Below are 13309 nucleotides of genomic sequence, written 5' to 3'. Positions count from 1 at the left end.
CCACACGGCGGCGGCCGCTGTGTGCGTGTGCTGGACCAGCTGATCGATCGACACCAATACGCGGACTGGCCGGCCCGGTCAATGATAATGATAATTGTGCGAACCAACAGCTGAACAGCAGCAAAAACTAGCTGGCCAAGAGGCCGATTTTAATCTGTATTTTTTTGTGCCTAATATATGTAGTTTTGTAGTTTTAATAAATGTAGTTTGTGTAAGCTGAGTGTTTATTGTGAACTGTGTGTACGTGTGATTTTTTGGACCCCGGAAACCCCCCAAAAACCCACCAAACGGACGGAAATCTCCCAGGACAAAAAGGCGCCCCCAGCAATCCGGACAACCCCGATCCAACCCCCACTGAGCTATCGACGACCGGTAAGGACCAACCCAACAGAGTATTTAAGTATTTGAGTATTTAAGTATTTAAGTATTTAAGTATTTAAGTATTTGAGTATTTAAGTATTTAAGTATTTAAGTGTTTTAATATTTTAGTATTTGAATATTTAAGTATTTCAGTATTTAAGTGTTTAAATATTTCAGTATTTAAGTATTTAAGTATTTAAGTATTTAAGTATTTAAGTATTTAAGTATTTAAGTATTTAAGTATTTAAGTATTTAAGTATTTAAGTATTTAAGTATTTAAGTATTTATGTATTTAAGTATTTAAGTATTTAAGTATTTAAGTATTTAAGTATTTAAGTATTTAAGTATTTAAGTATTTAAGTATTTAAGTATTTAAGTATTTAAGTATTTAAGTATTTAAGTATTTAAGTATTTAAGTATTTAAGTATTTAAGTATTTGAGTATTTGAGTATTTAAGTATTTAAGTATTTAAGTATTTAAGTATTTAAGTATTTAAGTATTTAAGTATTTAAGTATTTAAGTATTTAAGTATTTAAGTATTTAAGTATTTAAGTATTTAAGTATTTAAGTATTTAAGTATTTAAGTATTTAAGTATTTAAGTATTTAAGTATTTAAGTATTTAAGTATTTAAGTATTTAAGTGTTTTAATATTTTAGTATTTGAATATTTAAGTATTTCAGTATTTAAGTGTTTAAATATTTCAGTATTTAAGTTTTTAAGTTATCCGAAGTTTTGATTATCCGAAGGTTTGTATGCGACTTCAGATAATCGAGTCATGATAAAAAAAAATGTTTTCGTTTTTTTATTTTCTTATTTTGAACATTAAATTTTAGTTCTTTTACCTTATTTTTAATCAAATTTGAGGTGTTGATTGCCTTTTAGCATAACAAATTTTTTTTTCGGTATTTCAACCAGCCGCCATCTTGAATTCAAAAACTAAAAATCACTTTAGAGCATGGTTATAATCAAACATAACAATACATACATGACAGGATGTTAGGATGTTCGTAGAGGTAGCTCGTAAAACAGTGACTCGGATCAAAAGGAGTTAACTTTCACATTATTGCCGTGTGAAAAAACAAGACAACGTAAAAAAATAATTTTATCGTTATTCGATTCTCGGAAGATTTGATTATCCGAGGCCTTCGGACAATCGAATCTGGACTGAAGTTGTAGTAGGCCTCATTGACTTATCTAAAATTTCCGAAAATCGGGAAAACTAGCTATATTTTGTTACTTTCACGATAAATATCCTTACCGTTTTGAGTTCACTGGTTTGAATTTCGTGGTGAACTTTGAGATACCAGGATGGCTATTTCAAGCAAAAAATGGAAATGGGTCATAGGCATTTCGATATGTCAACAAGCAGTGCATCTCTTTCACGACAGAGAATGTTTATACTGAGAATGAGTTGGATAGTATCTTAGTTTATAAAACCTCATTAGCCCATTCACAATGTTTTGCTTGATTTGTACTTTAAACTCTCTTCTATTGATAAGGCATTCAAAAAGCGGCATTATCCGCTACCAACCCAGCTGCAGTAATTAAGCAAGTCAAACACTCCATATTATTTAGAAAACCACTTCAAACTTTATTGCTCGTCAATTCTCTTCTACCACAATGATGCCGTCATAGCGTTTCGAGTGCACGCAACACACGAGCTCTAGTCTAGTTCTGGAAGTACCCCCGCTTGGCCGTTTCCTCCAGCAGTGTCACCAACGAGTCCAGCGTTTCCTCTCCGGTTGGAATGATCTGGCTCGGTGGCAGCACGAATCCATCCCAACTGTCATCGCTGGGTCGAAGTTCGTAGGTGTATGCGATTTTGACGTCCTGCGTTCCGTATGCCCAGTCCACGCTGGACCCACTTGCAGGGTAGATGGCATCGTAGACGTTTCCGTACGTGTAGTGTGTTCCATAACGCTTGGCCAACGAGGTTATGGTAGCTTCAGCGATCTCGGTCAGGTCATCGTGGTTTGGTGTGTGCTCTCCAGTGTGTCCGTACGGGTACAGCAGAAGCTGGGAGTATGAGTGGAATCCGATGTAGGCCTGGATCTTTCCTTTAAGGGAAGCGATGTAGCTGGACAGGGTCTTGGTCTCGACTTCCGAGAACGCGCTCGGTCCACCATAGGTCTCTGACGAACACCGGTTTGATGTTCCCTGCTCAGCCCAGTGGAAACCCCAGTTACGGTTCGGATCAGCACCGAAGCATCCTCCGGAGTAAGGCGTACGCGTCTTACGCCACATACGATCCTTCTCATGAGTGTAGACGTAGCCATCAGGATTAGCGTTCGGGAAAACATACCAGTCGTAGTTTTCGGCAATGTTGCGCACAGCAGGATCTTGACTGGTCAACAGCTCGTTCAGGATGTAGGTCACCGTCGCCGGAGAGATCCACTCACGAGCATGAATTCCACCCTCGAGGAACACTCCCGGATTCCCAGACTTGTACGACACTTTAACACCCTTAATCGAGCGGTTCTCATACGAGTGTCCTCCCTCGATCAGCTCAACCTGCTCGTGCTGTGACGCCACCTTATCCAACCAGTCGTGGATATCCTCCAGTCCATAGAACTCGTCCCAACCGAAAGATCCACCGCTCCTCCTCGACCTCATGCGGCTCTTTTCCATATCGATCGATCGCTGCAAGTTCTTCTGGAGCACACGAAAGCCGATCCCTTCATTCTTCAACACTTCATCAAAGTCTGCCAGTTTGTGAGGGGCCACCACAATGTCCGAATGGTCACCGACTTTGCGGCCACTCTCCAGGAAGATGTAGCTATCGCTGGATTCCCTGAGCTCGTTTAAAACCTTAAGCTGGTCCACCGATCCGGTTGTCACTCGGTATACCCGATAGTTGTCGTATCGAGCGACCTCTCCGGCAGCTTCGATGGCTGTGAAGCAGACTAGTGATGCTAGCAGAAGACCGAAAGCTAGTTGGGATGCCATTTTGGAGCACTGTTCGTTCGACACTGACTTCAATCAGGGATTTGTTTGATATTTATATCATCAAGCGGCTGGATTTGGAGTATTCGAAACATTCCAATCGTGCAGAAGCTATGGGAAGTTCGCTCGAGTGCTGATCGATAAGCCGCTGAAGTGGACCGCTTCAGTGCTTGTCACGCGCTGTACTGGAAAGGCCCATTGCCGCAGTGGATGCCGATGGGCTCATCTAATTTTCAGAGTTAATCCTTCGTTGAGTCAGCGGTGGAAAGATCGTGCCTATTTCAAGATCGGTATTCTTTGGATTAGGTATCAAATTTAACAACATTGTCTTATTACTCGTGCTTGAATTAGCTTGCTTTCTTTTTAGTCTTTTCTAAACAAAACTGACAATGTTGAGCATTCATTTTGTTTTGTATTGTTTGGTAAAAAAGGCAAGTTTATGTGGATTGATTATTGGTTCCGAATTGGTATAATTAAGCTCTGAGCATTGGTCTGATTTTTTGAATTTCCAAAACTCTGGACTATCTTACATGATTTTGAATTAATTCACCTGCAGCAGAATGTAAATAAATGTGTCTAGCAATCAACATTTCGTCACTTGTGCTCAGGGCTGCGGAGTCGGGTCATATTTCAAACGACTCCGACTCCAACTCCGGCTCCGGCTTTCAACAAATGGTTGGCTCCGACTCCGACTCCGACTTCGGCCTACCAACTCTAGCCGACTCCGACTCCGACTCCGACTCCAGCTTTCAACAAATGGTTGGCTCCGACTCCGACTCCAACTCCACATATTTTTAAATGTTTCAAAAGTTAGTTAACTATTATTAGTTAATTATTTTTAAAACATTGATAAATAGGATTATATCCATACTCTCTAAGCGTCATGTTTTTCTCAAGAAAAATAAGTTAAGTAAAGTAAAGTAAATAAACGGAAAAAAGTTTCTTGGTTACAAATTTTATACGTTATGGAAACAGAAATCCAAAAATATCTTCAGTTTTAGAGACATTTTGAAAAGAACAGTTTTTTAAGTAAATTTGGATTTATCTGCTTAACCTCAAATTTGAAAATATTTTTTTTCAAAGCTAATAAATTTAAATATTAAATTGTTATTTTTGAATGAATAACTAAAAGAAACCTGGCCTTAATGATCTTTTGAGCAATAAAATTCAATTTGCTCACTTTCAGGCTGACATATGTAAGAAGCACAGTGACCGGCACATTGTTTTTTTAAATGACAATTTTAATCGAAACATTTTTTTTGTTTTTTTTTTTTTTAAGACGTACATGGACATCACGCCATCGCTAAAGGAGCTTATTATTGCAAATCAATGTATCTAAACAATTTCTTCGTGGAAAGGACGCTTAAGATTTCCTTTTCAAATATCTGTGACAAGGAAAATATTTTACCCTGGATATTTTTAATTTATTTTAATTTTAAAATTTTTTATACTTCAAAAAGGAGGTTTACGATACTTTGTGAAACCTCAAACGAAGCTTTATGAATGATCTCGCGCCTCCATCAAAATATATGAAAAAACTTAAAATATAATAAAAAACAAATATACACAAGTAAAATATTTTCTAGGTCACAAATATTTCATTTTTTTAAGGTACAATGATATGTAATGATTATCACTTTCCGTCATATTGGCGTGGGACATACAGTATGAGAAAATTCATACCAGTTAATTATATATAGATTTAGTTTTTTTGTAATATTTGAAAAATAAATTAAAATCCTATATTTTGTTCTATACATTTTTTATTAGTTTATTTTTGTACTGAATTCTTGAGATTTGTTCAACGATAATTTGCAACGATATCAAAATAGTTTACCTAAAATCAACACCAACAATCAATGATTATTTCAAAATTTGTTGCAACTTCTTTTGATATTTTTTGATAGTTTCAATTATTTGAAATGCAACACTTTGATTTTCTTCTACTCACACCCAAACGGCAGTCGCATGATTTTGATTCATGGCGGCATGAAAGTATATCAGAATCTGCATGAAAACTGTCCTCTTGTATTTTTTGCGATATAGGGGTATTACATTTTTGCCCGTTACCGACAATTATCGACATTACCGACGGCTTTTTGGTTGTATTTCACAAAAAAAAACCTTATCAAAACGAGGATTGAACCACCAACTTCTTGGTTATTGATCCGACACACTACCACAGCGCCATGGACGCTAGATGAAAAGTGAGTGGAAGAGCACCAACATATGTTTCTCTTTGGAGTGTTGCTCGGGGATGGGCCAGCATTATATGTGTTGGTGGGAACTGCAGATCGCTGAAATGTTTACACGCGGGCAAAAATAATCTACGGGCTTGCTGCAATTTTTTTTAATAAAATGTGACATTTTCTGCAGCAATCCACTGTTGCAGATTTTGAGATATATTTTTCCTTTGGGTGTGATTATAGTGTAATAACACTGTTCAATGGAAAGGTCGTCAAAGTGCGAAAGATCGGTGGCAGTCAAACACAATTTCCGTAGGCGATGGATAAAGAAAAGCGCGACACAATTTAGTTTCAGAGAACGAAAACGGAGAAAATGATAAAATGCGTGGTTTCGGTTCGAACGATATATTTGTACTGATTGGTGATCTTGACCTTGTCGTAGATCTTCATGGGCACGATAGGTAGTAAATCTTCGTTCTCTTGCCGAACACAGTGAAGTTGTGCAAGTGATCTGATAATACGATAGTGTGAGAAAAGTAGGTAGCCAAATTCAAATAGTATCTTAAATCTAACACTCGTGCTTCTTAAGGCACTAGGGTGGTGCCTTAACAAACACAATTAGAGCTTTTCAATCACAATAAAAGGCTTCAAAAACATAATGGCATCTGATAAATCAATTAACAATATAAGATATTTTTTAAATTAAGCTGTTCTATAGGAAATACAGAACATTTAAAAAATCATATTTTTTGTTGAATTTAAGATAACTCCGGCTCCGACTCCGACTCCGGGTTATCAGAAATCTTCGGCTCCGACTCCGACTCCGACTCCAGCTCCTAAAATTTAGCCGACTCCGACTCTAGCTGTTCGAGTTTTGACGACTCCGACTCCGACTCCGACTCCAGGTCCCCAAAAAGACCCGACTCCACCGACTCCGGCTCCGACTCCGACTCCGACTCCACAGCCCTGCTTGTGCTATCTTGTGACATGTCTGCTGTAAAAAGATAGGACATGTCACAAGATAGCACACAAGCGACGATTTATGTTTACTTTCACAACTACTGACATACCTTTGGAGTACAGCCACGCAACCAATTATGTTGGAATTTATGCACCATGTAACAGATAAGCAGTAGGGTGCCCAGAATATGGGACTTGTGATCAAAACTCCGCTCCACAATTTCCGGGTATCAATCTTTACCAAATTTGCTAAAAATTTGCACAGGAGCTTAAATAACCCAGAAACCATTCTTTGCTTGTGAAGTAAGGGGTTGGGCAAGCACCATGCGTTTCCAGGAAAGCAGTTCTCTACGGAATCGGTCTTTTTGCCTTCCTCACCTTACTGAGGAAAGGCTATAAAATCACTTGGAAAATGAACTTTTTAATTAGACCTCCTAGACCTATCTTCATTTGTACATATCGACTCAGAATCACCAGCTGAGCAAAGGTCTGTGTGTTTGGCTGTATGTAGACATGTGTACCAAATCAATGTCACTGGAATATCTCGTCACAGGCTCAACAGATTTTGGCCGGAATGGTTTTAATCGATCCGTCTTAACTTCCCTTAAGTTGCTATTTAAATTCATGCAGTTTTATCATGTATTTGAAAAGTTATGTTAAAAAACTGTTTCATATTAAATTAAAATTATGGTAAAAAGGGTGGTTTTTTCATGAAACCCTCAGATGTTATACATTTCTTGAAAGCATATGAGAAGACCTTTCAGGTGGAGTAACAATTTTCAAGATCTGACTTACCTATCTTAAATTACAAGCAGTTTAAAAAATAGTCTGAATTCACATAACCTCAACTGGTCGGGTCTGATCGCCACGAAAAAGCCGTGTAGAGGGATGCCATTTTCCTCAAAGGCCGTGTCTGTATAATCTTGACTAAAAGCCTGTAGGTAGTCTGTTTTTTTACTCATCGTTTATTTTTATTAGGACCTCTTAGGTGCTGCGAACGTTAGGGGAGATCCATAAACATGTGGACACTTTAGACGGGTTGCTCACTATAAATGAGAGGAAGGTACCAACCACCTAAAGGTGGATTAAGTAACGTTTTTTCTTTAATTTTAATTTTTGTTTTTTTTTTAATCCAGCTGAAACATTTTTGGTGCCTTCGGTATGCCCAAAGAAGACATTTTGCATCGTTTGTCCATATAATTTTCCATACAAATTTGGCAGCTGTCCATAAAAAAATGATATATGAAAATTCAAAAATCTGTATCTTTTGAAGGAATTTTCTGATCGATTTGGTGTCTTGAGCAACGTTGTAGGTTGTAGGATATGGACTAAAATGTAAAAAAAATGATACGGGGTAAAAAAATTGGTGATTTTTATTTTCACTTTTTGTCACTAAAACTTCATTTGCAAAAAAAACACTTTTTTTTCATGTGTTTTAGAGGAAATAAAAGGCCAACTTTTCAGAAATTTCCAGAATGGGCATCTTTGACCGAGTTATGGTTTTTTTGAATAAATACAATTTTTTTCAAAAAATCGAAATATTGGTCACAAACATTGTTCAATTTCATTTTTCGATGTAAAATTGAATTAGCAATCAAAAAGTATTTTAGTGATTTTTTATAAAGTTCACCGTTTTCAAGTTATAGCCATTTTTATGGAACTTTTTTCAAAAAAGTCACAGTTATTGATTTAAAAAAAAATAGTTCCCATGTTTGCCCACTTTTGAAAAAAATATTTTTGAAAAGCTGCGCTGAGTTCTCTATGTTTTGCTTTTACGGACTTTGTTGATACGACCCTTAGAAAATGGATGATTTCCAAGTCTCACCCAAACAACCCACCATTATCTTATGTCGATATCTCAGCAACAAATGGTCCGATTTACAATGTTAAAATATGAAACATTTGTGAAATTTTCCGTTCTTTTCAAAAAAAATACTTTCAGGAATTTTAAATCAAGACTAACATATCAAAAGGGCTTAATATTGAATGTTTGGTCCTTTTGAAATGTTAGTCTTGATTTAAATTTTTTGTGAATATTTTTTTCGAAGAGATCGGAAAATTTCACGAATGTTTCATATTTTAACATTGTAAATTGGACCATTAGTTGCCTAGATATCGACATTAGAAAATGGTGGGTTGTTTTGGTGAGATTCAGAAAACATCAATTTTCTTGTTTTTAAACCTTTGCATGGCAATATCTCATCAACTAACGGTCGTTTCAACAAAGTCCGAAAAAGCAAAATATAGAGAATTTTCTCAGCTTTTCAAAAATATTTTTTTTCAAAAGTGGGCAAACATGGGCACTATTTTTAAAAATCAATAACTGTGACTATTTTGAAAAAAAGTTCCATAAAAATGGCTATAACTTGAAAATGGTGCACTTTATTAAAATTTCGCTGAAGTACTTTTTGATTGCAAATTTAATTTTACATCGAAAAATGAAATTGAAAAATGTTTGCGACCAATATTTCGATTATTTGAAAAAAAAAATGCATTGATTCAAAAAATCATAACTTGGTCAAAGATTTTTTGCCCATTCTGGAAATTTCTGAAAAGTTGGCATTTAATGTCCTCTAAAACATATCAAAAAATAAAAAAAATAAAATAGTGTTTTTTTTGCAAATCAAGTTTTAGTGACAAAAAGTGAAATTAAAAATCACCATTTTTTTACCGTGTATAATTTTTTTCCAGTGTAGTCCGTATCCATACCTACAACTTTGCCGAAGACACCAAATCAATCAAAAAATTCCTTCAAAATATACAGACTTTTAAATTTTCATACATCTTTTTTGTATGGACAGCTGCCAAATTTATATGGAAAATTATATGGACAAACTAATGATGCAAAATGGCTTCTTTGGGCATACCGAAGGCACCAAAAAAGTTTCAGCCGGATTAAAATATACAAAAAAACGAATGACCGAAATCTCAGAGAATTGCTCAGTAATTTGTGAGAAAAATATATATTTAAATATATACAATATATTATATCGATATTTTTTATGATTTTAAGTACCATTCAGACTTATGGACTCTGTATTAAAGTCTCCCATGTGGTCACCGTTTAAATAAAGTAAAAAGTAAATCTTTCCCAGTTCCTGAGGGGAACGCCCTTGAAGAGTATCGGGGCCGGCATTTACAAAGCGGATTCAGTGGCAGTTTCATTCTCAACTTAATGTTAACATGTTAGGGTTAATGATAACATTCCATAGGTCGCCTCCCTAAGGTGTCGTGATAAGGTCCAGTTTGTGACGATACACTACCTTCCCTTTACTAAGCAATCGATTCCAGAAGGGAAAAGATCACCAGTTGTATTGGTGCGAGCCGGGATTTGAACCCCGATCTACCGCTTACGAGGCGGAAGCGTTACCACTGGGCTACGTGGCTCGGTCACCGTTTAAATAGCATTCAACATTTCTAGAGTACGTGTCTTGATAAGACTATTTGTAAAAGAAATCTAGATTTAAGAAGCAAAATCTTAAATAAGAACAATAAAAGAAAATCAACAAAACCCACATCTTCGGTAGGTGTTAAAATTTCTCCTCAGATGGATTCATTCTGAAGGTCCAAAGTACACAATAAGCCCCCGTCGTCACATCGCGAACCCAAACAAAACATCACCCGACCAAGGTCAATGACAGCGCGCGAGCGTTCCGTCGTTCCGAGAACCAGCACCACCCACGCCCATTGATTGTGGATCGTACCACGTATTGCATAACTAATAAACAAAACCCCGAACCGTATTGAACGGCTAATTGATTGCTGCTTCTTCTTCTTCATCTTTGAGGGAATTTCGATTTATGCAAATCGCTGTTGTTGGCGCACTGTCACTTGCTTTGCATTGATCCATGGGGAGAATCTAACATTTGCTTTGCGGACGCATGGCGCGGAATAACTGTAAAAAAGATGTTCAATCTTTCTCTCAGTTATTCACACACTCGGGGAGATGCGTGCTGCCCCATACCAATAAGTCGGTTTGGTTGATCGAGGAAGATCTTTTTGTTTGGCCAGAATGACACCCTCTCGTATAAAACGGCCTCCGGGAGACCTCGAGTGCGTTAGTTGTGGGAGGACAATACTAGGAGATGGATCTTTGGAAGGCGGTAATCTGGCTGGTGGTTCTATCCATCGACAGCAGATGTGTGTTCAGTGAAGAAGCTCGCTATGACAACTACCGGGTTTATCAGGTGACCGCGAAGACGAACCAACATCTGGCCACGCTGGATCAGCTAAAGTTCTCGAGTGATAGTTACATTTATTTGGAGAGTGGCCACAAGGTGGGCGATAAGTTCAACATCGTGGTGGCTCCGCACAAGTTGTCCGACTTTGTTGAGACGCTGGAAACGGAAGGAATGTGCGGTCGGCTGCTGTCCACGAACCTGCAGGAGTTGATTGACGAAGAGAAGAACCGAATCAAGTCGAAGCGAAACAATCAAGTGTTTGATTGGAATGAGTTCCACGACCTGGACGCGATCCATGGGTGGCTAGACAAACTGGCTACGGAGTACAAGCAAGTGGAAGTGATCGAAGCTGGACGATCTTACGAGAATCGTACGCTGAAGGGTGTCAAAGTGTCGTACAAGTCTGGCAATCCCGGCATCTTCATCGAGGGAGGCATTCACGCTCGCGAGTGGATCTCCCCGGCCACGGTGACCTACATCTTGAACCAACTCCTCGTCAGTGAAGACCCGAGTGTTCGCAAGATCGCCGAAAACTACGACTGGTACATCTTCCCGAGTGTCAACCCCGATGGATACGCTTACAGTCACCGGAGAGACCGTCTCTGGCGCAAGACACGAACCCCGTACTCTGGTGGTTGCTACGGAGCCGATCCCAACCGCAACTGGGACTTTTACTGGGCCGAAAAGGGAGCCAGCCATCGCTGCACGTCGGAATCCTTCGCCGGACCGTACCCATTCTCCGAAAGTGAAACCAAAGGTCTGTCCGAGTACCTAGATTCCCTAAAAGGCAAAATCCAAGCCTACATCGCGTTCCACTCGTACTCGCAGCTCTTGCTCTTCCCGTACGGACACACCACCGAGCACACGCCCAACCACAAAGACCTGAGTGAGATCGCAAAGGCAACGGTCACCTCGCTGGCCAAGCGTTACGGCACCAAGTACCGGTACGGAAATGTCTACGACGCAATCTATCCGGCCAGCGGAGGAAGTGGGGAGTGGGCGTACGGAGTGCAGAACATCAAGATCGTGTACACGTACGAGCTGCGACCGGCCGGAGGTTGGGTCGGATTTGTGCTGCCCCCGGAGCAGATTGTCCCGACCGGGGAGGAAACGCTGGACTCGTTGGTGACGCTGGTGGAGGAGACCGAACAGAGGGGTTACTTTAAGGTGTAATGAGGTGAGGAAGGGGAATGTGTGATGACAAAAAATGTTGATGGTACAATAAATAATTTTTTAACCTATTTTTTGAGCAATTTATTTTAAACCTTATTCGACATGATTACCACAATTTGCTGAGAGGGGAGCGTTGAATCTGAATTTCGGATAAAATGCTATTTGGTAGAATGTTTATGTTTAGCTAAATTACTCCGTTACTGCACGGAGAAAAAAGAGTTCCCAAAATCGTGAACAAGTGTTCATGAAAACGGGAACCACGAACAAAGTGTTCAAATTTCATGGCACGTTTTTCAAAATCGTACCATGGGATTTGAACACTTTGTTCGAGGTTCCCATTTTCATGCACGCTTGTTCACAATTTTGGGAACTCTTTTTTCTCCGTGTCAGTGTTTATGGGCTTTTTTAAATGCTTAGGCTGACTTGAAAATTTTGACAATATTTTTTTCGAAAGATAGGAAAGTTTAACGATACTATCATTTTTGAAAATAAACATTCGATTATCGCGTTTTATGAGTTCTGATAACGCTATTATGACTAATTTATAGAAACCATTATTTTACTGTTAGCTTTGTTTATAAGAAACAATTGATCCATTCTTAAATGGCATTGTAGAATATGTAAAGGAAATTTTCTGATCTTTTAGACAAAATATTTTCAGAGATTGTCAATCATAGTCATATTTAAAAGGCAAAACAAGTCACGTTCTCAACAAAAAATCAATTGAAGGTGGCTATAACTTGAAAACGCGGCACGATATCGAAATTTATGTAAAGTACATCTCGGCTGCAAATTTGTTTTTACACCAATAAAGTACATGTTCTTTACTTTTTTTTGAAAAAAATTAAAAAAATAATGTTTTTTTGACCAAATAGTGCCCTAGCCGAGGGGCGTGACATTGGCCTTAATGTATTAATTTTTCGCATTTAATACATTAAGGAATTAAATTCCTCTTGTCGTTTGACATTTGACAACGTACACCTGCTTTGTTGAAAACATTGGTTTTCTTTGAGTCACTCCGCGCGCTCGACTGTCAGTTTTGTTATGATTGTTTTTTTTTTGTAGCAAACAAAGTTTAATTACCTATCTCATTTCTATAAAGCTTTGGAAAAGGTGCGGACGACGGAGTTTTTAACACCTGTAAATTCCGGAACGATGACCTTTCTGTGGTACACAAATGGTTGGATTTGGAAGAGCGAGTAGTTTCCGTTGAGGCTGGACAATTATCGGGACCAGCTGCGGTTGCTAAACCAGATCGAGAACGGCGTTTGTCGGGAGTGCCGTTTCGAAGCGGCGGGTGTGGTGGCGAGAGGAAGTTCTGGAACAATAAAAAAGCGACCAAAGGGCATATCCAACAGGAAGCATCTGCCGTCTCGAATCCCCCTTGATTAGTATGCATCGTCTCGGCACCCTCTCCAGCGACACCCTATAAGTGCGCTGGTCACTTGGCGTTCCCTATCTGAGCCCATCCGACATCATCGTGTGGACCCACTTCTACCTGACGC

The 13309-nt window shown here is 38.6% G+C and overlaps 2 protein-coding genes across 2 annotated transcripts; one reads left to right on the top strand and one right to left on the bottom strand.

Moving 5' to 3' along the window:
- Positions 1–1928: 1928 nt before the first annotated feature.
- LOC6044456 (zinc carboxypeptidase A 1) lies at positions 1929–3344 on the bottom strand. Its single transcript, XM_001861935.2, has one exon. It carries the CDS (start codon positions 3305–3307, stop codon positions 2030–2032), a length of 1278 nt encoding a protein of 425 aa, XP_001861970.1. The 5' UTR covers positions 3308–3344; the 3' UTR covers positions 1929–2029.
- Positions 3345–10512: 7168 nt separating this feature from the next.
- LOC6044455 (zinc carboxypeptidase A 1) lies at positions 10513–11862 on the top strand. The gene has a single exon (XM_038254418.1). The coding sequence runs from the start codon at positions 10536–10538 to the stop codon at positions 11802–11804; it is 1269 nt and encodes a 422-aa protein (XP_038110346.1). The 5' UTR covers positions 10513–10535; the 3' UTR covers positions 11805–11862.
- Positions 11863–13309: the final 1447 nt, after the last annotated feature.

This window comes from Culex quinquefasciatus, chromosome 2 (assembly GCF_015732765.1).
Source record: "Culex quinquefasciatus strain JHB chromosome 2, VPISU_Cqui_1.0_pri_paternal, whole genome shotgun sequence".
Lineage (NCBI taxonomy): Eukaryota > Metazoa > Arthropoda > Insecta > Diptera > Culicidae > Culex > Culex quinquefasciatus.
The sequence above is the reverse complement of the archived record's forward strand: the minus strand, read 5'-3'. Positions and strand labels throughout refer to the sequence as shown.